Source organism: Heterocephalus glaber, unplaced genomic scaffold, assembly GCF_053883595.1.
Source record: "Heterocephalus glaber isolate CG9 unplaced genomic scaffold, H.glaber_assembly_v1.0 deba00001600, whole genome shotgun sequence".
NCBI lineage: Eukaryota > Metazoa > Chordata > Mammalia > Rodentia > Bathyergidae > Heterocephalus > Heterocephalus glaber.
In genome coordinates this window covers 37,945,456-37,969,974 of record NW_028258372.1, presented here as the reverse complement: position 1 = coordinate 37,969,974, position 24,519 = coordinate 37,945,456, and the positions used below count along the sequence as shown (strand labels likewise).

The window sequence follows — 24,519 nt, the reverse complement described above, 5'->3', positions numbered from 1 at the left end:
TTCAGTTCATCTGCTAACCCACCATGGCTCTTGAGCGAGTCATTTCTCCTCATTTATCCTGGTTCAGTGGAAAATGAGGCCAGAGTGGGTGGCCTAGAAGGTTCATCAGAGCTTTGGCTTACTGTGCTCTTTGTGATCTACTTGCATCTCTGAGCTGCACCCTCTCTAGAAGCCCAAAACAAACTCCTCTCAGCCAGTACAGATACCACACCTCACTCCCGAACTGCCAGACAGCACACCAGGTGTGCAAGTTTTCTTAGATTAAGGGCTCTACCCCTGCTCCCAAATCTGTAGGACATGAACAGGTTAACAGTGGCTCAAAGGGAAAAGAAAGAGGAGCAGAAGTAAAATGACCCCAGGTTGAGGCCAAACTCCATATTGCCCCTCCCATTCTATATATATCAGCCATCATGTAAGAAGCCAGGGAGGAGGCTCCGGTTTGTTCCCCAGTGACACATGCTACGATGAGAAAAGATCCCTTCATTATGCGTCCACTTAGCACTCATTCCAACATGCCAAAAAGCGGAAGTAATTAAGGAATCTGTGTAAACCTCGGCAACCTTCCCTGGGCCTCCTGCACACAGCCTTGCACATGTGGGCATGTGGCAGCGTCAGCCCTGGCTTCCCTCGCTGTCGAAATTAAGATCTGATGGTGACCTGTGTACAGCCTGTCGCTGAGTGTGAGCAGATGGACCAGCGCCGGGCTCTCAAGCAGAGCCAGGTGGGCACAGGAGGGTCAGGGCACACGTGCAAACACCTGTGAGCTGGATTCTTCCATGCTCACTCAAGGGCAGAGGCAGGAGCAGCTGGATGCAGACAGCCTTTGGGACATAGGAAGGCCACCATCATGCCAGCTTGTCCTCATGGGAAATGTGCTTCTTGCTACTCAAAGATTATAAGGCCTTATTTAGACTCTGTCCAAAGTGTCCAGGCAGTGGTACAAGGCAGAGAAAGCCCTTTGGCCTTCTCCTGCCCCTGCCCTCTGCTGCATGGAGCCTGGAAGCTGGAGGGAACCACACTGGGAAGAGGGCCAAAGTAGACCAGTTGCTTGTCCTCAGCTGGTAGAGCAAACACAGTCTCACAGAGGACTAGTGAGCTCACAGCTGCTTACTATCGATTCGGTACTCACCTGTTCCACTAATTTGCCAAACAGTTCATGGAAAGAAAGGGGGAAGAGTTGAGCTTCAAGAAAAGTGCCCCCATCTACTGTGGTCTACAGATTGGAATGGAAATAACATAATCAGTAGTTGATTCTGTACTGGGTTCTGAAAGTGGTATAATTCCATGACTCTCCAAGGCACTCAATTCTCCGTCCACAAAGAGGGGGCAACAAGCTCAGTGCCCCTCTCATGCTGAGGACCTGGCAAGGGAGGCAGGACTGACTGGCTTCCTATCAACCCATAAGGTCAGCTCACTAAGTGGGGATTCTGGAGGCCAACAAATTGTCTACATAAGTCTCCCTGGAATACATCCCCAGACAGTGAACTCCGTGAAGGCAGGTCAAAGTCTTATTCACCTTTTCCTTCACTGTCAGCAGTGTTTGGTACAAGGCAAGTGCTCATTGATGGCCTTCAGACTGAATAAAAGAATACCTGAATAAATAAGTCATGTCATGGCTGAGGTTGGGGGGTGGGAGAGCAAGACATAAAATGGAACCTTTCAGTTGTCTCCTTTCTTCCTCTCTTCTCTGTTTTCTTCAAGCTCAGAAGACTAAGCTTCCCATAAGGAAGGAAAATCCTAAACCCCTCTCTCCATCCAACCCATCAGAGAGCGCAGTGTACGCTCAGCAAAGATGAGTCACCATGACAACTGGCAAGCGCCCGAGCAGAGGCATCGCTGTGAACCCTGCTCCCCTTCCCTAGGTGCCATGGAGGAAACTGGTGCTTCTCACAGTTCTGTGGGAAGCCCACCTCCGAAGCTCTCTGTCCCCCACAGCACCCACCCTATGATCTGTCAGACACTCTCACTTGTAGCTGGTGAGGGTGGTCTTGAAGCTGACAGGCCCCAGAGATTCCTAGTGCCAGTCTGCAGCAGATGCTAAAAGCAAAAGTCATCTCACCAGTTCATGGGATAAGAATTAGGAACGAGGGCCTGGTTAGGTGGATGGAGATCACTAGTCTATAACAATGTGGCATTCACATAAGGAAGCCATTACACTAAGAAAACTGCAAATGTAAAAATAGAGCTCCGCATAGTTTCCTGGTTACCACATTCTAATTCTGATGGTTTGTCAGTGCCAGTGAAATTTGGTTTCCTTGTGTCCTCCGCCACGCCCTGGTCCTCTTGCATGTGTACTTACTGTGGGAGCAGGGCTTACTGTTTAAATGCCTAGTCCCTGTGCCCGGACCTTCCTCTGCAGAGCTTGCCATGGAGTGGCGAGTGTGCCTTTTCTGTTTACGCAGTCACAGTGTATCTAAGATCACTGCTGTTGACCTTTCAAAGAGGTCTTAAAAGGACCAGCTGATAGGCCAAGGCGACACTGGCCCATCTGGCTAGCAGGGCACAGAGAAGGAAGGAAAGGCATGCCACTAGTGCCAAATTCTGGCAGGGTCAGTCTGTGCTCTATGCCCCAGCCTCATCCACCAGAGCAGGGCACCAAGATGAGGCTGCCAGACACACCTTCTGGCAATGTTAGGTTTTCCAAAGCCAGTTCATGACTTTGCTGGGCAAGATTCCCCTGGCCTAGGAACTATAGGGCGAGCTGGGTCCCTGCAGCATGCAGTCTTATATATCTCTGATGTGCATCACAGCATCCCCTAGGCATTCTTTTCATGTTGTGAGAAAAATTAAGACATACTCTAAATACTGCTAAGCGTTTGGCATCTGACCTAGATAGGACTTGATCAATGGTATACAAGGTGCTCATTTACTCACTCCTCGTTCATTTGTTCAGAGACACTGGCACCCCAGAATGCAGCTGGAACAAGCAGTGTCTGCCCAGAAGCAACATCCCTGTGTGTGGTCACTCTCGGGTCCCTGAGGCTGTTAACAGTATAAGTGTACCTGGTGATAGGCTGCAACACAGGATGACACTAGGAAGGATCATGTGGAAGTGGCCTTTTTTTTTTTTTTTTGGTACCAGGGATCAAACTCAGGTCCTTGCGCTTACACAGCAGGCATCAAAACCACTGAGCTAAATTCCCAGCCTAGAAGTGGCCTTTTAAAAGCAGTCCTGGGAAAGGACACAGTTGTCAAGCAGCTGGTGAGATGGCTCCACTGCCCCCTTGGGCTCCTACCACCTTGACTTTTAATGTGGGCTTCATACAGAACCTGGCTCCCATTCTCCCAGCTTATTCCCTTTTACACAACCTCACATATTGCGCACACACACACACACACACACATACACACACACACACACACACACACACACACACACGACTCCCACAACCTGAGCACTGGACAAACATGATACCCACTGGTCAACTGCTATCTTGACCCGGAAGTGCTCCTGGATTCAATGGACCAACCCTGGGTTGAGTCAAACGTGGAGAAAACTCAAAGTGTGGGTCACAGTCTGGTGTCTCATTGTCAAGAGATGGAGCTGCGTGGGCAGTGAAGTGCGCCAGGCCAATGTCCCCACCCCCAGCAGGAAGTCTTCCTCCAGAGCACTTACCCACACCGGAGAGGCTGCTCTCCATCCTGCTTGGGGGGCTGGAGTAGCCATCAAGGGCCCAGCTGCCCTGAGGGTGGGAGCCAGGATCCTGGTCTGTCTGCAACCTGTAGGTCCAAGAGGAAGCAATCATTCATGGCCTCCGAGCCCCTCCATGTGCTAAGAAAACTCCTCCAGTCTGACTTTTCAACCCTGCATGCGCCCTCTGGTGATATCAGTTGTCTTTTGATGTTCTACCCATTCACAGGACAGCGGGCACTGGCCAGGTACCAGGAGGTCAGGAAAGGAGCAGTAGGCTCAGCCTGGGTCACAGTGACTCCTGGGAGAACAGGACCACCCAGTCATGGCAGAAGGAAGGGTGAGGTCTCCGGGTACCAGCTCCCAAGTGCACACAGACCTCTGAGCACAACCTCAACTGTACTCTCGCTCCCAGGAACAAAGGCTGTGGGAGCTTTCATTATAGGCAATTACCCTGGGCTCTTGGAGCTGGCCCGCCCACTGCCTGCCCGCTGTCGCCAGCTAAATGGGTTCTCTGGCAGCTTGGCAGGAGGGGGAGGGGAGGACTGTGCAGGCAGGAGGGGAAACTGACGGGCTGGGCCAGGGGCCCTGGGAGTCTCCGGTGCTGCTGAGATTTGAGATTTGTTTTTCTCACTCTCCAGCCTGTAGTTCTTTCCACACCTAGATGGCCATCACTTGGGCCCAGCTCTGCTGTGAGCTCATTGTGTAACTGCCAGCAAATCTCTCTGCCACTCAGGGCCTGGCCTCCATCACAGGGCGAAGGGATGACCTCCAAGGTTCAGATCAGTCTGACATCTGGGGTTGCAGGAGGTCTGTGGCTTCTACTTGGCTCTCTCTAAGCCATTCAGGCTGTGTTGGGCTCTCCTGGGTCTGCAGGTCCTGGGGTGGGGGGCACTGGGAATAAGGCAGGTGGAGGTAAACTGGAGAAAGCAAGAGACCTCATCCTGGCCCCTAGGGGTGCTTGGTACGATAGGAACACTGCTCGGGCATGGGAGTGCCAAGTGGACAGGGAAAAACTGGAGTTGGCTGATTTGCAAGTTAGCATGGACTCCGGCTTTTGAACTAAGAAATGCAATGTATTAGTGAAAAAGTAATAAAATGTTCTACTGGGGAGAGGGAATTCTATGTAATGTATCAAATGTTTCACTGAATAACATCATCACTGTAAAGAGCTAGCAGCAGAGCAGGCAGGTAAAATCAGTATCAAAAACAGGAGTGGTCTGCTATTCTGATTATTACTCCATTATAAGTGTGCAAGGAACTTGGATCCTAGGAGCATGGAAGAAGGCAGCCTTCAGCCTTCTGCTTTCAGTCAGCTTTGCTCTTCAATCCACACCTGCCTCTACCTCCCCAAATACACCAGGCCTCCACTTCTGGCTACTTCTCTGCCTGAAAGGACAGTGCTATCTATACTGCAAGTTAAACGGAAGTTGAACCAGAGGGGAGAAAACCAGAATGGCGACACATATAACCCTACACTCCTGACACTATTAGCCAGAAGTCCACCCCAAGGCTTGCCTGATGAAGGAAGGAGTGACCGTCGGGGAAAGAAAACCTTGGCAGGTAGAAACGGTAAGAGCTCTGGTACGGCTACCAAGGTGCTTTCCTGAGAACATGGAGGGGAGTGAGGAAGGGGTTGAGACCAGAGGATCCAGAGGGCAGGCCTTGGGCCACTGCACCTTCTCCTGGCCAGAGAGCAGGGGCATCCAGAGGAAGGGGCAGATGGCAGAAGATGGACTTCACTGGGAGAACTGCACCCAGGTCCTTTGAAAAGAGATGGCTGGGAGGATGGGGAAGGGCAAAAGGTGGCTGATGGGTTCGCCCCCCGGAGAAGCAGGTCAGGCGTAACCAGGCTGGAGATGCGGCAGAAAGCCCCGGAAACTCTGCTTCTGCATCCACCTAGGGCTTTGCAGCAGGCCCAGGGTGCTGTGAGTGGGGAGCAGATTTCCACGAAAACAAGATGTCTATAGTTTCTAGAGAGCAGATGGCACCTCTTTGGATCTGAAGTTTGCAAGGGTGGCCCAGCTGGGGTCTTGGCAGAGTTGTCCATGGCAGCAGATCTTGGCCCTGCAGGGTGTGCTGGGGCCCGGCCATCTGCCTGAAGCATCTGGGGGTTTCCTTGCCCCAATTCTCACCCTTGCCTGTTCTCACCCATGACCCTCCCTGTAGCCCTAATCCAGGACCTGAAAGGAGCAGGCTCTGGGCGGTGGGGTGGCAAAGAAAATTCCTACTGGGAAGATGTGACATGTTTCCACTTGTGTTCAAAATGCAAACATAATGATAAATGTTTGCTGAATGAAGGAGACATGATTCCATTTAAATTGCATTGAAATCTTCAGAGGAAAATATTCTGACCTCCCTAGGAAAATGTCAGGTTCTAAATATATCAGGGGTCTTATACAGTGCATAATGCAAAATCTTAAGCAGTTTAATACCTAGACACTTTTCCCCGAAGGAATGAATTCAAAACAAAGAGTATCAGGTAGAAGAAGAAAGTCCAAGAGTCACCAGGAAAACATTTAGTTGACTGGAGAAAAGACATTCAAAGGAAAGCCAGGGTTGGGGTGTAGCTTCACGGCAGAGCATTTGCCTAGCAGGTGAGAGGTCCTAGGTTCTATCCCAAGAACCACAGAAAGAAGGTCTGCCTTGCATTTTGTTTCTTGAGTTCTCACTCAGCTTTAGAATCTAAGTTGAGGCTGGAGATTTAGCTCAGTGGTTCCGGCGCCTGCCTCACAAGTGCAAGGTCCTGAGTTTGATCCCCGGTACCCCCAAAAACAAACAAACAACAGATAGAATCTAAGTTGAGAAAGTCACAAGGGACAGAGTGAATTGTCCCTCTGGAAAAGGACATTAGTGTACTTTGTGGGCAGGACAGTCCAGCAGAAGGGATGATTAGAGAGCCAGGGATCACCGGTAAGAACTCCCTGGCCATGGGAGCTGCTGGAATTCCTGCAGGGATGGGGAGTTTGCTGCCTGACAGCCAACTGACAATCCTCTGTACTTGCTGGAAACTTCTATCAAGCCTCCAATCTGCCAAGAACTAACTTCTAGCCACATGATGCTGAGTTAGCTCTTTGGAGCTGCACCAAGTAAATCTAATTCATCCCACAACATGACAGCCTTTCAAACACTCGAGAACAGCTCTCAGGTCCTTCTAAGCCTTCCTCTTCCAAAGCAAACTTCTTTAGTTCCTTTAATCATTTTTATAATGCCTTTTTTTGGGATCCCTTACTAGCCTGTTGATCTTTCCCTAAGTGAGTTTTGGTGTGTTAATGTCCTTTGAAGATGTGGTACTCATATATGAATGCAGCATGATAAAGGAGGCCTGAATACAGTAGGATATGGCGGGACTATTCACTTGCTTGTCCTGGACCCCAAATACCTGTTACTGTACTATAAGGCTGCGCTGGATTGTCCAGAGGTCAAGACACACATAAGTGTCTCAGTGAAGCCCGAAGCCCTTAGAGGGTCTCTGCCCCACATCCTGCGCTCTGATGTCTCAGAGGCCCCAGTGTCTAGGAAGCAACATGCAAGCTTTTCTATACCCAAAATACAAATAAGAGCTTCTTCTGGCATGAGCATAGGAAAGAAATGGGAAGTGAGTTTACTCAGGAAGGGTCTTAATGTGCATTTGAGTCTTCCTGAAATGTATAATAATTACTCATTAAAAGTAGTTTAAATATTAGTCATTAAAAGTAGGCAAATGTTACTTAATGTGGTCATTTTAGTAAAGAGTTAAATTTTTATTTACAAAGCATAGTTGGCTAAGTGTCTTTTCTCTGCATTTAACTTGTCATGTCTGAAACAAGCTGAAGAGATGGGCTTAGTGGCCACATTGTTGGAATACTGGTCAGCCACTGGCAGTACCAATGAAAGCAGTGCCTATTGTAGCTATGTAATAGTATCACTGACCGCTGATATGTATAAGCCAATATAATAGGTGGAGTGAACAAGGACATGTGAGAGGGACAGACACAAAGCATTATGGAAACAAAACCGTGAAACAGGATTTCATTCACCATAAAGTAAAAGCACAGTGTCCAGGACAATGCAGTCTGCCTCATGCACAGTGGTGACAAATGTCCAATATGAATAAAGCAAGAAGCACATACCTACTTACTTACCCACCCACCTATGTACCTAGCTGCTGTGATTTAGATCTACAATGTTCTGGAGCAGGTGCCTGCGTACAGCGCCGGGGCTTCTGGAAGGTGAACGGATCACGGGAGCATTACATTCATCAAGGGACTAATCCATTTGATGAGTTCATAGCTTTGTGTGTTGGGAGGTGACGCCCAGGTGGAAGAGGAATGTCTCTGTAGGCTTGCCTTTGGAGGAGCTGTCTCCCTCCCTGGCGCCCCCCTTTTCTCTCTGCTTCCTGGCTGCCATATGTTGAGCAACCACCCTTTGCCAGGCCCTTCCACCATAACCTTTCTGCCTCGGGGCCACCTAACAATAGACTGAACTCTTGAAATCTGAGCCAAGATAAACCTCTCTGTAAATTGTGGGTGTCAAGTATTTTGTTCCAGCAACAGGAAAGTGACTAACACACTAGCTGTTTAAGCATCCACAATACCTAATATTTTGTTTCATCATTTCCCAGAAAGCAGGAGAAATGCAAATACTAAGAAATGCCCCCCTCCAAAAAAAAAAAAAAAAAGAAATCCCTCCTTATGAGTCTGTTTTCTGTGGAGTCCCCAGCGTCCAGAAAGACCAGAGCTGAGTTAGGGTCCCATTCTGTGTCCTCAGTCCCAGCTCAGCTCGCCAAACTTCCCACTCTCAAGGCCTCCATCTGCCCAGGCTCTTCCTCCATACCCTGGAGCCCTCTGGTGTCCATCATCAAAGCCCTCCCCTCCCGCCTTGCCTAAGTGCCAGCTGCATAGTTCCCTCCTCCCCTCCAGCCTGCTCCCCCAGCTCACCTGTACTGGAAGGGGGCCACGGTGGCTGTGATGGGTTGGCTCTGCTGATGGACCGAGGAGAAGCTAATGGTCCCTGGGGTGGGAGGGGGGCGCTGGCTCTGCGCTGGGCTGTAAGCCGGAGACAGGGCCCCTGAAGCTGCTCCACTGTCAGGCTCCGAAGAACATGGGTAGTTTAGATCTCTTTGATCTTTTCCTGGGCCACTAGGAGGCTTTCGCCCTTCAGGAGCCCCTGGTATTGGAGTTTCTCCATGAGCACTTGTCCGGGGTGGGCTCCTGCCACGGGTCTGGCGCACTGGAATCCCTTCCTGGGCCTTCTTTTTCTTTCCCTGGATGCCTTGTGTAGCCCCGACTCTTCCGGAACCGGCCCGGGTGGAGGGGGCCGCCCTTGGGGTTACTCTGGGACTGCTCCAGGGGGACCTGGGGAGGCCTTCACCACCTTCAGCCAACTCCCTTGCTGCCCCAGCAGGCCTTGGGGAGCCTCTCCCAAGGGAGGCCTTGGGCGAGGAGTTTCTGGAAGAGCCCGAAGCCTTGCCCAGCCTCGGGGAGGCCGCTCGCTGGGGGCTAAGGGTCAAGCCAGCCTGGTGCGGCCGCAGCTGAGGAGATGCACCCGGAGTGTGAATCCTGGTCTGGGAAGAGGCTCTGGGCACAGGGATGGAGGAGGGGTAGTGAGGGCGGCTGGCTGAATTCACGTTGGCCATCCCATTCATGGCGTGGCCGGCAGAGTGGACTACTGTCCTGCAAAGAGTGGAGGGAAGAACACGGTCAGAGAAGGAACTATGCTGCTGGGCCAGAGGGGAGGCTCGAGCTCCCAGGCTGGGCTTCGGGACTGCTGGGTTCCCACCCTGCCTGAGTCAGCAAATCCCTGAACCTTTCTGCTCTGAAGAGCTGAAGTGGTGAGGCCCTTGCCAGCTCTTATGCAAAAGTGCTCTGGGAATTGCTATGCTTCACTTAACTTCACTCTTCTTCTCCACTGATTAGGGACGCAAGCCCGGCCTCTCAGATCTTCCTTGGTACCACAGCCTAGAACGTCCTGCTCCCGGTAGACAAACTCCCTCATGTCTTCAGCCTTTTCTCCTCACGCTCCTGCCACGCGCACATGCTCAGCTGGCTTCTGGATCTCCCCAGGATGCCTCCCCAGTGCAGTACTATCTTCTTCCCCAAGCCCATGGACCCAAAAGTGCAAGGATCAGTCACTGGTCCTTGTAACTGGTAACCCTCTCTCCTTGAGGCTCCTGCCACCGGGAATTTGGGCACCTGGATCACAGTCCTCCTCTCTACTCATTCCCTACCCACCATTACCTCCTATCCTGGCACAAAACCTCTGCCACCTCCTGACTGTCATCTACTCTTCGACATTGGGTCCCACCTTTGACTCGAGGCAGCTCCCTCTGCACACCTCCTGCCAACAGCACTCGATCTGTTCTCTTCCAAGCCTTGATTCGGTAATTATCTCATCTCCCTCCAGGATCTCCAGCCCTCCCCTCTACTAGCTTCCTGCCCTGCCATGTTAATTAATGAAGTAATCACTCTCATTTCAAAGGGAATTCACAGTAGTTTACAAAGACACATGCCATCAATTCCGGAATAATTAAAGAGTTAAATGTAAAAGATGAAAGTATAAAAAATTTGTACAACACATACATGGATGTTTCCACAATTCTGTTACGGGAAGTATGGCATCAAAGGCAGAAATCAGAAAGGAAAATACTGATAGATTCTGAGTACATAAAAATTAAAATCTCTGCATGGACCAACAAAACAAAATACCCTTTCAAGAGGTTTGAGGCATAAAAAAAAAAGCAAAAATACTTGCAGCAAGTATGAAAAACAAAGAATTCTATTATAGGCAGTTCTACCAAGTCAATATTAACCAATCACTCTACAGAATAAAGGGCCAAAGATAAGCAAGAAACTCACAACATATTAAATACAATTAACCAAAACAAAAGAGATAAAAAAAACTCCCACAGAAATTTAATATGTGCAAATTAAATAGATTCTGATTTGTTGGTATCATCTTCACTATCATTCAGAAAATTATGAATGTTGCTAAGAGTATGGGAGTGCTCATACATTGCTATGGGAATAATGCTGGTTCTCGAATTTATCCTAGGAAAATGATTAAAGATGTGGGCAAGGATTCGCATACAATGGAAATACTCAGTTGCCTCTCACAGGGTTGAGCTGTCACTGGGTGCAGATGGAGACAAAGGACGTCTGGGACGGTGGAAAGCCACCAAAGCACAGCCAGTCCACCTGAGACCTCGGGAAGCCCCCTGCGTACTGTTGATGAAGCTGTCAGCAAAAGCCTGGGCTGGCTCATGGCTGGTGTTGGCCTTTCCCTGACCTTTGACTCTGTGGTCTGGGACCAGCTACAGGCTAAACTCTAAGAAGTCCATGTGGAGCATTGAGCATTGATGGACTTATAGAACCAGAGCTTGTAATGAGTGTGAGAGTCAGGGCTTATGGAGATGTTTTGTGACTCCCTCCCCTTTTCCTCTACTTTGTACTTCAATGACTTGATACCATTATTGGACGGGCTAGAGCATGTCCAAGGGCAGCCAAGCTTCTGCTTCCCCCCATCTCTCTCACGCCGCTTCCTGCCACTCACCGGGCTGCAGACTGACATGATGCTCTGCCTGCCCACCGTCTCCAGCACTAGCATGCCCAGGACTGCCCTGCAAGGGGGACTGAGAAGCACTTTTATCAATGGATCTGAGGGGAGTCAAGTGGGTGGTGCCTGCGGTTGTGAGAATTAGAAAATAATTACTAACTTCTCCATGCCACCTGCAAAATGAGGGCAGGAAAATATCTAGAAACTGCAGACAGGAGAAGACTTGGAGTCTTCGAGGCGAGAAAAGTACACTATGCCTGAGCCTGAGGGCTTGTAGGCAGAATTCTCCCCCAGTAGAGAGGAGAGTAGATTTACTTTGTCACCCTTCCATACTAACACCCTTTTAGTGGTCACCTCTGTGCATCTGCTAAGCCAGACCGGAAGCACAAGCGCAGACCTGCTCAGAGGTTTCTGTGGTGCTGAGCTGCTGCCTTGGCCTCCAGCACACACCTGGGTGGTGCACTGGCTGGCTTGCAAGAAGGACTCAGACCACGCCCAGACCTCAGCATTCCCAGGTTTGCTCCCCTCACTGGCAAGGGGCCACATGGCCCACTTTGCTTCTGCCCTTACACCCAAACCCCACCAAATCCCAGTGTGGGACCAGAGCCAATTAGGCACTCTAGACTGGCCCTTCTGGAAGCCACATCTGTGACGGGGAGAACCCAGAACTTCGCCTTGCTTCTCCCTGATTCTCTCCCGGGAGTGGTTTCTTGGTTCAGGTTGTACTCCCCAGGGACCGACCCCGCCCTCTGGGAGCCCAACTCACCTGCCTTCCATGCAACCCCAGATCCCAGCTCTACAGTGACAGGCCTCCACACTCTGGGGCCAGACTTCCCAAGGCCCCCGGCTGTGGCTGGCCAGCCTGCCAGTTCAGGGAGTCTGAAGGCTGAGGACGCTGCTTCTGCCTCACTCGCTAATGGAGCACGGATGGTTGCTGCTCTTACTGGCTCATCATTTTTAAAGGAGCTCGAGGGGGAGAGGATTGTGAGACACTCCTAAGGCAGGTCACAGGACCACACCCTCCCTCTCCACTGCAGTTGGGACCCTGCACTCTCTTCTTCTCCAGAGGACTGGGAGCAGGATGCACATGGGAATGTGACAACTCTGTCCCTGGTGGAGCCTGGGAGAACCAGACCAGCTTTGGGGTGATGGAGGGCTCCCCAGACAGTGAGTGATTCTAACCGGTAGTAAAGAGGTCACCCAGGAACCTTCCTAGTTTGCCTTGGGGGAGCCCACAGGTACTCTGCATCTGTAAGGGGATCTCCTAGGATATTCAGCACCAAGTGCTCCCATATTAGACCTTGCAACCACCTCTTTTATTGAGACATTATTTCTAATCCATACAACAACTAGAATGGCCAATTTTATTATCCCTGTTTCACAGGTAAGGAAAACAAGGAGGAGGTGAAGTGAGCTACCCAAGGCATACAAGGTTGGAAAATGGTAGAGCAGGGTGGTTCCAGCGCAGCCAGGCGAGACTCTGAGGCTCCAGGATGGATCCCTTCCTCGGCCCTGCTCAGCACTGTACATGCAGCCTAGCCCCGCACATCCCCAGTCTCTGATGAACACTCTCCTTGCTATGACAGCTGCTCTGGACTTTCCAGAGATAGGTCTGGAATTGGAAGTGGGGGTGGGGAGGCTGAGCCTAGGTTATAGGTTGGAAACCAGAGGAGAAGGAAATCAGTCATAGGCAGCCAGGTTTGGGGTGAGAGAGGTCTCTTTTCCTTCTCTTCTTCCCCCAATAGTCCTCATTTATCACCCACTCTTCCTGTCCCCAAGTTGATTGCCTTGGGTGGTACTAAGGATGAGGGTGGTACCGGGACAGTGTCCCAGGGGAGACTGCAGGCAGCATGAAGAAGGGGAGGGAGACGATGAGTCTAATCCAACCTGGCCACAGACTTAATAGGCTAGTTGGTGGGGTTGGGGTGGAGGCTGGGATTACGGATCTTGACAGACAGAGGGGGTGAAGAGGTGGGGGGGTGGGGAGAGTACACACGGGTTGTTGGACTCTGAGCCTCAGACCCATGGAGGTGTCTGCATTCTTAATGCATCAAATGATCTGAGAGACTCCATACTTGCCCAGGGCTCAGTTCCCTTCCTGCCTCACCCAGACTTCCGTGTCTCAGGTCCTGAGCAGCCTGAACAAGATAATGCTAGGAAAATGTTTGGCCTCCTGAGATGAACAGGGTTAGCTGTAATGACCTCCATTTCCCAGACCTCAGTGTTGGACAGAAATGCCCAGAGAAGCAAGGAGAAATTGTGCCTCTTTGGGATAGGACTATGTTCTAGCCAAAGAGCATGGCTAGCAGTATCAGTCATCCTTTGAGAAACCTTCACATTGTGTTTGAGGAGGGTCAAAGAAGGGTGGGGGTGGAGCCACAAGGAGAAGCAAGGGAGTGTGTGTGTGTGTGTGTGTGTGTGTGTGTGTGTGTGTGTGTAGTTGAGGGATCCTACCAGAAACTTTATCCACAAATATGTGCTTAGCACCCTGATCTGAAATTTTATTTGACCTCAATGAACAAAAGGACCCCTGTCTTCAGTAAGCCACATTAGGGAGTTACTATTCCCATTACAAACAGCATCCCATTTACAAAGGGATTTGTGGCAGGATCCCTTTGTTCCACAACCACACACCTTGGTTGGGCACCATCCATATGCCAGGTGCTCTACCAGGTGCTGCAGCAATCGCTGTGGCTGAGACCCAGGTTCTGCTCTCAAGGATCAAGCAGTCTGGTAGGGAAGAGGCCTGTGCACACTAAGCAGTAAGTGCAATGTGTATCAAGAGAGGCAAAACAAAGTGCCACAGGACTAGGTCACCATGTCGATGAGACAGGGCCTGGGTAGGCTTCACGAAGAGGCAGCAGGGTTGGTGGCTGGCACCTACAGCCTGGGGAGAAGGGGCTTTGGTGACAGGATCCCCCAGGCCCTGAGTCTGACCATCAGTTCCACAATCGGACCCCGCTCTTCACTGAGACTGTGACCGTCTGGTTAGCGGGTCAACTCTGGAGCCAGAGTCCTGGGTCCAAGGCTTGGCTCTGTCATTGGCTGACAGTGTGGCCTCAGTGAAGCAAGTTCCAGAACCCCTGAGTTTTCTGATCTGTAAAATGAGACTAAGACCAGGACCTATGTCACAGGGCTGCTTTGAAAAGTGAGACAGATTTAAATAAAGTGCTTAAAACATAGTAAGGATTAACCAAGTACTTTTTGCTTTTATGACCACAGGACAAATAACCTTCTTTTTCAAGTATCCCTCCATCCCACATAGCCAGGGACAAAGCCCGAGCTGTCTGCTTCCCCTGGAGCCCCTGGCAGAGCAGAGGAGAATCAGAGAAACTGCCAGGCCAGGATCAGAACCTGTAAAATCAACAGGAAAAGCCCTGTGTCCATGCTGGCTATGATACTGCCCTACTGTCCACGAGTGGGAGGAGCAGGAAACTAGACAGTCTGAAAAACGTGGAGTGGCAAGTGTCAAGACTTTTGAGTCTGGAGGACCTGGGTTCAAATCTTGGCTCTGCTACTTCCTGCTCTGTGGCTTTAGACAAGTTGAGTTGACTCAGTTCAGAGTCCTCATCTGCAATAATGAGGCATAGGATTTCGTAGATCAAATGAGAATATAAAAGTAAGGCTCTCAGCACGGTGATGGACTCGTGAACTGGTGCTCAAGAACTAGCAGAAATTAAGAACAACTGCCCCTCCTTCCAGACCGGAAGGAGCTAGTGAATCAAGATCCCGGTGGCTTCCTGGCAAGGCTGACCTGTCCGGAAACTGGCATGGGTCACAGGCCACGCACAACATGCACTCCCACCTCGTCCCGCTCCTCCCCTTCCAGTCTCCACCCCCACCGCCTGCATTCGCATCCGAACCCTGGTGCTTTATTTTTAAACCAAATTCTTTTTAGTTGCACTTGCTGGCTGTGTGCCGGGAAGCATGCTAAGTGCTCCACCTGTACGCACTGGCAATTGTCCCGTGAGTTGGTTCTATTAATATCATTCCCACTTCAGAGGCACTGACACTGAAGCACAGAGAGGATGAAGAACTTGCTCAGGATCACACAGCCAGAAAATGGCAGAGCCAAGGTCAGACCCAGGCGGTCCAGCTCCACGGATGTCGCCCTACAGTCCGAGCCCAGCCTCAGCCCAGACTCCCTCCACCACCCCTCCTGTCAGCCTCGGGTCATCCCGGTCCCATCAGATAAACGGAGGCTGTTGGCTTAGTGCTCTGCAAAACCCAGAGCCAAGAAGTATTTGGGGCTTATAAATATTTTACTCTGGCTCAGAAGACGGTGAGAGTCTAAGTACCAGCTCACTCCAATTGGCGGGGGAGGAAGACAGTCCCCTCCTGCCGAGGCCGCACGGTTTGTCTGGGCTCTGCACCGCCCTTTCTGCCCTTGAGGCGCACGGTGGCGGACGGGAGGGCGGGGCGTGCAGGGCGCGCGGGGCGGTGGCGTGGTGCTGATAGGACAGCTCCTCCTGCAGCGGCCCACGAAGGAGGGCGGCGCCTGCGCTCTGGGAAAGCAGTTAAGATGCCCACTCGAGAGGTCAGAACACTTTAACCACGGCGTTGAGAGGCTGGATGTGTCATCTTAAGAGGAGGGGAGAGAAGGGAAGATAAAAAGGAGAAGGAGAAAAATACTAGAATTGTTCACAGGAAAGGGTTAGACCATCTCTGCTCGAGTACGGAGGCACAGACACTGAAGGGAACAGAGTCGGGGCTAAAAACAGAAGTGTGAGCCTGGCGTGGTGTTGTACACCTGCAATCCCAACACTCTGGGAGGCTGAGGAAGGAGGATCACAATTTTGAGCCCGGATATAGCAAGATCTTCCTTCAAAATAAAAAACTAAAGGCCTGGGGATGTAGTTCAGTGCAATCCCTAGTGCCCTCCCCCCTAAAAAAAACCCTCTGTGTCTGTGTCCTTTCCAATGTCACACGTTGAATCCTAATCTCCAATGCAATCGTATTAAGAGGTGAGGACTTCGGGAAGTGATTAGGTCAGGAGGACTCTGCCTTCATGAATAGGATTAGTGGCCTTAAGAAAAGAGGCTGTAGGGGGCCTGTTCAGACCCTCCTTCCACCACGTGAGCACACACAGAAGGCTCCAGCTATAAGGAACGGGCTCCCACCCAGTGCTGAGTATACTGAAGCCGTGACCTTGGCTTTCCAGCCTCCAGAACTGCAATCGGTTTATAAATTACCCCGTCTGCTGGACTAAGACACACTCTCACACACCTCATATCTGCAGACACACAGAGGTGTGTGTGACACTCACACTTGCACTCACATGTACACAAATACGCCATATAACTTGCTCACTCTGGCAACACTTTTTTTTAAAGATACTTGAGATTGAACCCAGAGCCTTATACTGAGCTACATCCCAGCCCTTTTTTATTTTTTATTTTGAGACAGGTATATTAAGTCCCTAACTTTCCCAGTCTAGGTTCAAGCTTTCAGTCCTCCTGCCTCAGTCTCCCAGAGTACTGGGATTACAGGCACAGGTCACCATTCCCAACTTACACACACACACACACACACACACACACACACACACACACCCTCGAGCTTGAGTCTTTCCTGCCTCCTCTCTGGTCCCTTGCTCTCTTCCCCTGTGGGCCACTTCCTGTCCAGCCCAGAGGTAAGGAGGGCCCTGTGTCCACCCACGCTCATCCATCTCCAGCAATGTGCCCTCTGTGAAACCCACTGTGGCCACTCAGTATCAATGGACTGTGGTTCTTGTTTAGCTCTTGGATGGCACCGGGGTGTGGTCATACTTCAGTGTAGCAGCAGAGCCTCAGTGACTCCTGCTCCTGCTCTTCCCCTAGACTACCTGGCTTCCCTACCCTGCAGACCACTGTGCTTCTCAGACTGGGCATCGTGAGGAGGTCCTCAGGACCGAGGACAGACTGCAATGTCATTTACCCCATGCTTCTCCCTGTCCAGCCTCTAACCTCTGCCAGTTCCCAGGACAGTGATGAGGGAAGATCTGTGAGCCGTCAGGAGGCCACAGCACAGGGTCCACCCCCACCCCATGTCACTCTGAGAGCCATTCAGCCGCCTGGTCCTTGGCAGAGAAGGCAGTCACCCCAAGGTGTGGAAGGGGGTGTCCAGTGGCTGTCACTTCAGAGTGGGCAGAGCACTGGGAGAAGCAGAGGAAGCTGGGGTCAGCTGGCGGGGGGGGGGGGCTACGACGGGACTCAGTGCCCACAGCAACCACCTGGCTGGCTCCTGGCTCAGGATGAGGACTGGAATTGTTCACAGCAGTGGGACTCATCATTCCCCTCCCCATCTCCACCCCAGAGCCCGGGGCTCTGCCAACACCCTCAGGAATTCTCTTGTCCTTAAAACCATGCCATGGTTTCCTTTCTGGCCAGATGGCAATGTGTTCTTAGAGAGGAAAGATGGGGCAGCAGGAATGCAGGACTGCTCAGCTTCCTGGCACTGCAAGTGGAGCGATCAAGCAGGAGACCAAGCGTACCTTCTGTGCCCAGCCCAGCCCAGTCCTTCCCAGGACGGCGTCTGAACATTCTGATACCCGGACTTGGTGTTCCCGGAGCAACTCCACCACCTGCTCCCCAGACAGGTTCCCTGGCCCCGCACTGTTCTGCCTACCCCCAGGCTCGCAGAGGCGGGACACACGGGATCGCCAACACTATACAGGAGAGATGCTCACTGCATTCCTCCCACACCTCTCAGAATCTCATTTCATCTCCTCAGGCTGGAGGTTCTTCCAAGGGTCTAACTCGCTAAGGTGGCAAACTCACTTGCTAGTTCTTCATTCTGCAGGCCTGTTTCTTACACCCTCTGGCCTCAGCAAGAAGAGTGGGTTTTAAATTTCAAGGAGGGGCCCCAGAACCTCCTAGCTGAGGACTTGTGCTGTGTCAGCATATTGGCATTTTTTGCTGATTTGATCCATTCAAATGGCTCCACTTTCAGTATCCTTGGTTCCTTTTCAGTTAGCCAAGAGAAATGATTTAGTGCTAATGAAAATCAGTGGTTTAAAACTGTCCTGCAAATCACAGAGGGGCTGGAGGCCTGGGTTATAAATACCTCCCAGGAAGTTGAGCTGGCAGGGGAAGTTGGAGCAGCCAAGCACAGCTTCCTTCTTTCCCCCCTTCCCCCTGCTCCTCTGTTCCAGAACAAGCCTGTTCCAAGCCCCTCAGCTCCAGTGTGCTCCCTGCAAGGCAGGTTGGACCTTAGAGTTCCAGGTCATAGGGGTACAAATGCCAAGCTTCCCAGGGAGGTGCCCAGAGACAAGCCATGCAATCCTTGTCTCACTCCCCACCCGTCAAAGTCACTAGAGGTCTGGCTTCCCAAGCAACAGCTTAGATTCCAGATGGACCCCGAGCCGAGGTCTGGGGAAGGAGCACAGGTGGGCGGGGCCTCTGAAAACCCCCAGGCAGCCAGCCAGATGACTGGGTCTCCTACCAGACGTCAGCTCCATCTTCCTCACACTCACTTTATTCTTCTTTTCCCCCATTCGAAAGCTTCCAGTGTTTCTCCACTAATGGCTTTTGCAGCCAGACAGATGGAAATGTAGCACTGAAATCCCAGATCTCTTCCAGGCCCCAAAGGCCAGAGCCACTGGACTTGGGGAGGAAGGGGTTCCTACAAGAGAGCTTGAGGGGTTCTAGACACTTCTTGAAGGTCTCTGCTGTGTGGGGGCTGGCTCTCTGCCTGGAAGGCCACATCCTGACACTGAGAAAGGGCTGGACCCGCAGTGTGACTCCAAACCTGTCAGTGGGATTGGGCTGCAAAGGTTCAGACCAGGCTGCCTGCCAAGTTAGGTCAGCACCAGGCTGGCTACACTAGCAATAAGCTCCACCTGTCCTGGTCAGCTCCAGAGGGGTGAACAGTGGGCTGGGTAAGAGGCAGGAGATGGGAATTGGTGGCGGACCCACCAGTCAGGGTATTGAACTTTGGTGCCAATGTCTCCTGCACTATTCAGGCTCTGGGCCTTTGCTTTCCCATGTGGAGAGCGAGACCAGCAATTTCCACCATGAAAGAGAATCCCAGTCCTGTTGCCTCTCGTTCCGGAGAAGCAGAGGAACCACCAGTTGCCTGTGTGTCTGTGTGTACTGCTACAGTCGAGTTCCCTGTCCTGCTGGCTCCTCCAGACTCCCTCCAAGTCAAGCTAAAACCATGCTCCGGCCCCCTGCACCCAAGCCAGGATGACTCCCACTTTCAGCAGCAGACATCAGTGTGGTGGTCAAGCATGGAGCAGGCTTTCCCTTCCCTCACTGACCCTAGTTCTCAGGGGCAAAGTCCCATGAGGGTCCCTTAATGTAGCTCCTAAGGCCCAGCGTCCTGACAAACATCAGGAGGCTGACAGGTAGGTGGACAGGACGCCCAGCATGAGCCGAAGCTGGCAACGCAACCCCTCTCCTCTGCCATCCTGCCAGGCACACCCCAGATGGAACCGCCCCACCCTGCTGACCTGACACTCAGGGCTTCACTGTCCTGGAAGTGCTGGCACAGGTCCCCTCCTGAACAGGGTCCCCTCCGTGTGGAATGACTGATCCACAGGTTTCGCCAGAGCTACCTAACAAGCAGAGCTTCGGCAGGAGGGCGCCTGCACTGAGACACACTGGCGCTGCACACTGAGACCAGAAACACACAGACCACCCGCCGTTACCTACCTCACAGCACCCCTTACCTACCCACGCGCCCATGCAGCGTCTACTTTTCACGACTTTTGGGAGACATCATTAGCTATGGATCTATAAGCTGTGTAGCTTTGAGAAAGTTACTTAATTTCTCTTAGCTTTGGTTGCCTCATCTGATAAACAAGGGTAGCTACAAAGATGAGATGAGAGCAGTATGGAAAATGCTTATCAGGAACACATAGGAAGTACTAAAAGGGGTTGTTCTTAGCTGGCTTTGGTGACACACACCTGTAATCCCTGCTCTCTGGGAGGCTGAGGCAGGAGGATCCCGTTTGAGCCCAGCCTGGTAACTTAGTGAGAGCTTGTCTCAAAATAAATTTTAAAAGGGCTGGGGATGTAGCTAAGAGCAAAGACCCTGGTTTCAATCCCCAGTACTATTTTTTTAAGAGGTAGATCCTTTTACTTATGAAAATAATAACATTCACATTAGAAAAAACAGAAAATCTTGAAAAATCTAAAGAAGAAAATGTCTACTGCTTAAGAGCCTATCACTCTACTAAGATGATTATTAACATTTTTTAAAATGTTTTGATTTCTTCTAGGCTTTTTACTACACACACAATAGAAATTTGGTTATACTATATCCACCTTTTACATCTTTTCATTATTCATTAAACATTTTTACTTTTTTTTTTTGGCAGTACTGGGGACTGAACCCAGGGCCTTGCATCTGCCAGGTAAATGCTCTACCACTGAGCTATATCCCAATCCCCCTTTTTAAACTTTATTTTGAGACAGGATCTCTTTAAATTGTCCAGGCTGGACATGAACCTGTGTGACACTGTGCCCGGGTAAACATTTTTATTTTTTATTCTAAAATCTTTCAAATTTATTCAAAAACATACTTACTAGATAATGAACGATTATGTGAATGCATTCTATAAAAATAATTCCACCATCAGCAGCCATTTAGATTGTTGCCTGTTTCCACTATTATGTACAGCAGGGTCATAAACATCCAAACAAGTTTTTCTTGAGCCCGAGATTATTTCCTCAGGCTACATTCTTAGAAGAAGAATCACTACGCCCAAGGGGAGAGTCTTAGAGAGACTCCCGGTTACAAATTGCAGACTGCGGTTCAGCACAATGAGCCAGCTCCTCCTTCCTGCAGTAGAGTCTGCAGTACGTGACTCACTGCACCCTTTTGAGCAGTAAGTCTCTTGCATCTAAACTGCTTTGCTCAGCAGTGGGGCTGAGCCTGCTGGGGGCCTGGACCTCCCTTGGGCCACACATACCAAGAGCGTGAACAATGTTCATGAGCCGTCAGGTCATGAAGGGAGCTCAGCTGGAGGAGGAGACACATGGGACGGCCTGCAGCCAGCAGATCCCATTCTGTTCTCCCTCCCCATGGAACACAGGCAAGAACATGAACTGCTGTACTTTGGAGATTAAGGTGGAAGCTTAGGAAGAACTTTCTGTCTGTGAAGAGCACTGAATACTAGGATGGGGTCTTTCTTGTCCTTCTGCTTGGAGTTCGGAAGGATAGAGCTGCTCCTCTGCCAGGAATGCTCAGGGTCAGGTGTACGGACAGGATGGCGGGATGGCCCTGGGCCCTTGGTAACCCTTGAATGGTCCCTGGAGGACCACTGAGGAAAGTGCCTGGAAATGGGGCTGATGGTGAGTTTTCAGAGTCCCTATGAGTGCCAGGTACTGATGGCGGCAGAGGTGGGGGTAGGATCTACCCTGAACAATAAAGACAGCTCAAGCAACCCCTACTTTGCTCTGGGAGAGGAGATTTACAGAATGAAGGTCCTTGCCTACCTGAGGGCTCTGGCTGGTCCTGGCCACACGTCCAGGTAGGCAGTGCCTAGGTGCCCTGACCAACGAAAGCCTCCAACTCCCTTCTCAGGTCTTCCTTCTCCTTCCCCCCACCCCCTGCTCTCTTCCCACTTTTCCTTCCTCCCTTAATTCCTTCTTTCCTTCCTCCTTCCTTTATCACTTTTTTATTTTCAGTACTGGGAGTCAAATCCAGGGGACCACTGAACCATATCCTCGGCCCTTTATATTTTTGGAGACAAGGTCTAAGTTGCCCAGTCTGGCCTCAAAATCATGACCCTCCTGCCTCAGCCTCCCTAATAGCTGGGATTACAAACATATGCCTCTAAGATGTCACCTAACTTCCTCATCCTAGCTGGGTCCCATGATTTCCAGTAAGCATCAGTCAGGCCCTCAGGCTCTGTGGCCAGAATAGCCAGGTTCCCCTCTGTGAACTCCAGCCTGGGTACCTGGAAATCCGGTGTTGTTCTCACTTCCTTTCCCACCTCCTCTTTCCCTGCAGGCTTCCTCCAGGGCCTTGGAGCCGGGAGACAAAGTGGAAGGGAAGCAGAGGTTGCTGAGGCTACCTACCGCCTGGAGAACAGATCAGGGACTGGACAGGGCTTACATGCACCCCAAGGTCTTTGGGCAGGAGCTTGTGTGGCCCAGAATCTTGTTTATGACATGTCTTTCTCTCTTATCCTTCCCTCAATGCTAATACATCTGTCCTTGTGTCTTACTGAAAAGTCCTCCTCTTCATTACCTTTCATGCTGATACTGAAAAGTCCTCCCCCAGTGGGCTTCCTTCCTCAACTGACTTACAGAAAACTGGTCACGCAGCCCTGTTTCACCTGCCTAAACAAACAGCGCCTGTAGCTCCCACCCCTGCCTCTCATATCAGTGTCCTTAAGCTAGAGACCATGTCCCTCCAGGAAGGCTTGCTGTCCCAGGAGGTTTGGGTTTAGGTGTGACACCCTCTGGGGACCTCAAAAATGAGCAAGTTATTGTTGGCAAAACTATACCAATGTCTTGAAATACAGTCTCACCACCTCCTCCTACCATGACCTAACTTTTTTTCACCGCTCCCTTCTTTTGGCAACACTTGTTGTCATGGAGATTCTAACACAATGGGGCAGGTAGGAAGTCTGTTGCTTGGCAACGGGATGCTAGAGTTACAGGATTGGCTGGCAAGGTCTAAAGGAGCAGAAAAGATGGTAAAGGAAGGTGGGAAGGTAGAGAAACACCCTGGGGGAACACAAAGGCATAGGAGAGAAGCAGAAGACACGACCAGAATGAAGAGAGGAAAACAAAACTGGAAGCAAAAAGAGAGAACACATAACCTCCCTGGGGCTGGGTCACCATTTGTATATTTGCTAAGATGCCCTCGGTAGAAACAACAAAGCAAAACAAACAGACATTAATATATTTTTATAGCTGTGTTTATGTGGTAGCAGGATGAATGGAGACCAAAAAAGAAAAGTTCCTAAATATCAGAGCAGGAAAAATCAACAACAAGACACCATGATACTGTGGAAACAGCATGGGCTTTAGGGTCAAGAACTTGAGTTTGAATCTCTTTTCTTTCCTTTCCTTGATGTGTGACCCCATCAAGTGACCTGACTTCTTTGAACTTCAGTTTTCTCATCTGTTCAATGGGAACAGCACCCATGCATCTCACAGTCTGCTCCAAGAATGAATGAGAGGAAGTGAGGGGCGCTGGCAGAGTGCATGCTCAGGAAGTGGTCAGCTGCATGGATATTGTTTTTGGCCTCTTGTAACCAACCACGTGTTATTATTTCAATCACCACAGTAGGGTAGAGTGGAAAGTGTTCTCTCCCTGATGCTGAAAGGCCTGGCTTCCATCCAGACTGATGCCCCTAATAGCTGTGAGACTTGGGCAATCTATTAACCTGAGTCTCAGTAATGCATCTGTAAAATCGGTATAATAATCACTCCCTCATAGTGCCAAGGAGCAGGTTGATAAAGAGCCTATTCCAATGCCAAGCACCTAATTGTGACTCCATGCCTGCCTGCTCTCTGGAGTCCTATAGCTCTGGCTTGGGGCTGCTTTCAACCTTCCTGCAAGAAAGGGAAGGGGCTCAAAGATGCCTGGGCACCTTGACAAGCACCCAGATTTGGGGTGACTATGGAGAAGACAGTGATAAAGCTTCTGTCACCAGAAGCAAAGGTAGCAGGGGTGGCTGGAGAGGAGGCGAGGGGAGGCACTCGGCACCCATTTTTGTCTATTTCCCAACAAGGCAGCAATGGCATGGTCAAGGCAGGGCGACGGACCAGCTACCTCAGGCAGGTGGAATCTGGCAAACTCCTGGACGCCCCCCAGGAGACCTAACAGCTTGTGGGGCCCAGGAAGTTCAGAGAATCATTTCTCACATCTAGCCTAAACCTTTCCTGCTGCAATTCTCAGCTCAGCCTTTCCGCTTCTGTCTCGAGAGCAAATCAAGTGGCTGAGGAGGTAATTGTCTCACCAGCTTCTAGGTTCACGCCAGGACTGGGGCGGCAGGCAGGAGAGCAGTGAGTCACACAAACACTGTTTAACTCAGCTGTCTCACTGTCTACACTGCTTCCCTGGCTTTCGCCCCCAATACTCTAAACCCCTCTGTGGTTTCAGAGCCGGCTTTTCCAACAATGCCAACAGGCATCAGGGGGATGCTGTCACTATGTCTGCTAAGCCTGAGCCTAGTGTGCCAGTGTGGAGGAGGCTGAGACTGAGACTGGTGAGACCGGGGAGCCAGGAGGGATGTGAGCCCAAGCTGCGGGGGCAGCTGGTTTCCAGCTCCGCCCAACTGCAGCTCTCTGCAGGCTCGTGAGGCCTGGCCCTGTAGCAGAGGCTGAAAGACTTGGTAAAAAAGAGAGATAAAAAGGCAATGCAGGGGGCCGGGGATTTGGCTCAGTGGTTTCGCTGCCCGAGTTCGATCCCCA

The 24,519-nt window shown here is 50.9% G+C and overlaps 1 protein-coding gene across 12 annotated transcripts in view; it reads right to left on the bottom strand.

Annotated features, from left to right (window-relative positions):
* Nav1 (neuron navigator 1) overlaps nt 1–24,519 on the bottom strand; it is a 280,922-nt gene that overhangs the window by 172,586 nt on the left and 83,817 nt on the right. For all 12 annotated transcript variants that reach the window (XM_087194151.1, XM_087194150.1, XM_087194148.1 and 9 more), the window contains 2 exons: nt 8,551–9,285; nt 3,617–3,720 (listed from right to left, as the gene is read on the bottom strand). In XM_087194151.1, the coding sequence (XP_087050277.1) occupies nt 3,617–3,720; nt 8,551–9,257 (811 nt within the window). In that variant the 5' untranslated portion in view covers nt 9,258–9,285. The remainder of the gene's footprint in view (nt 1–3,616; nt 3,721–8,550; nt 9,286–24,519) is intronic.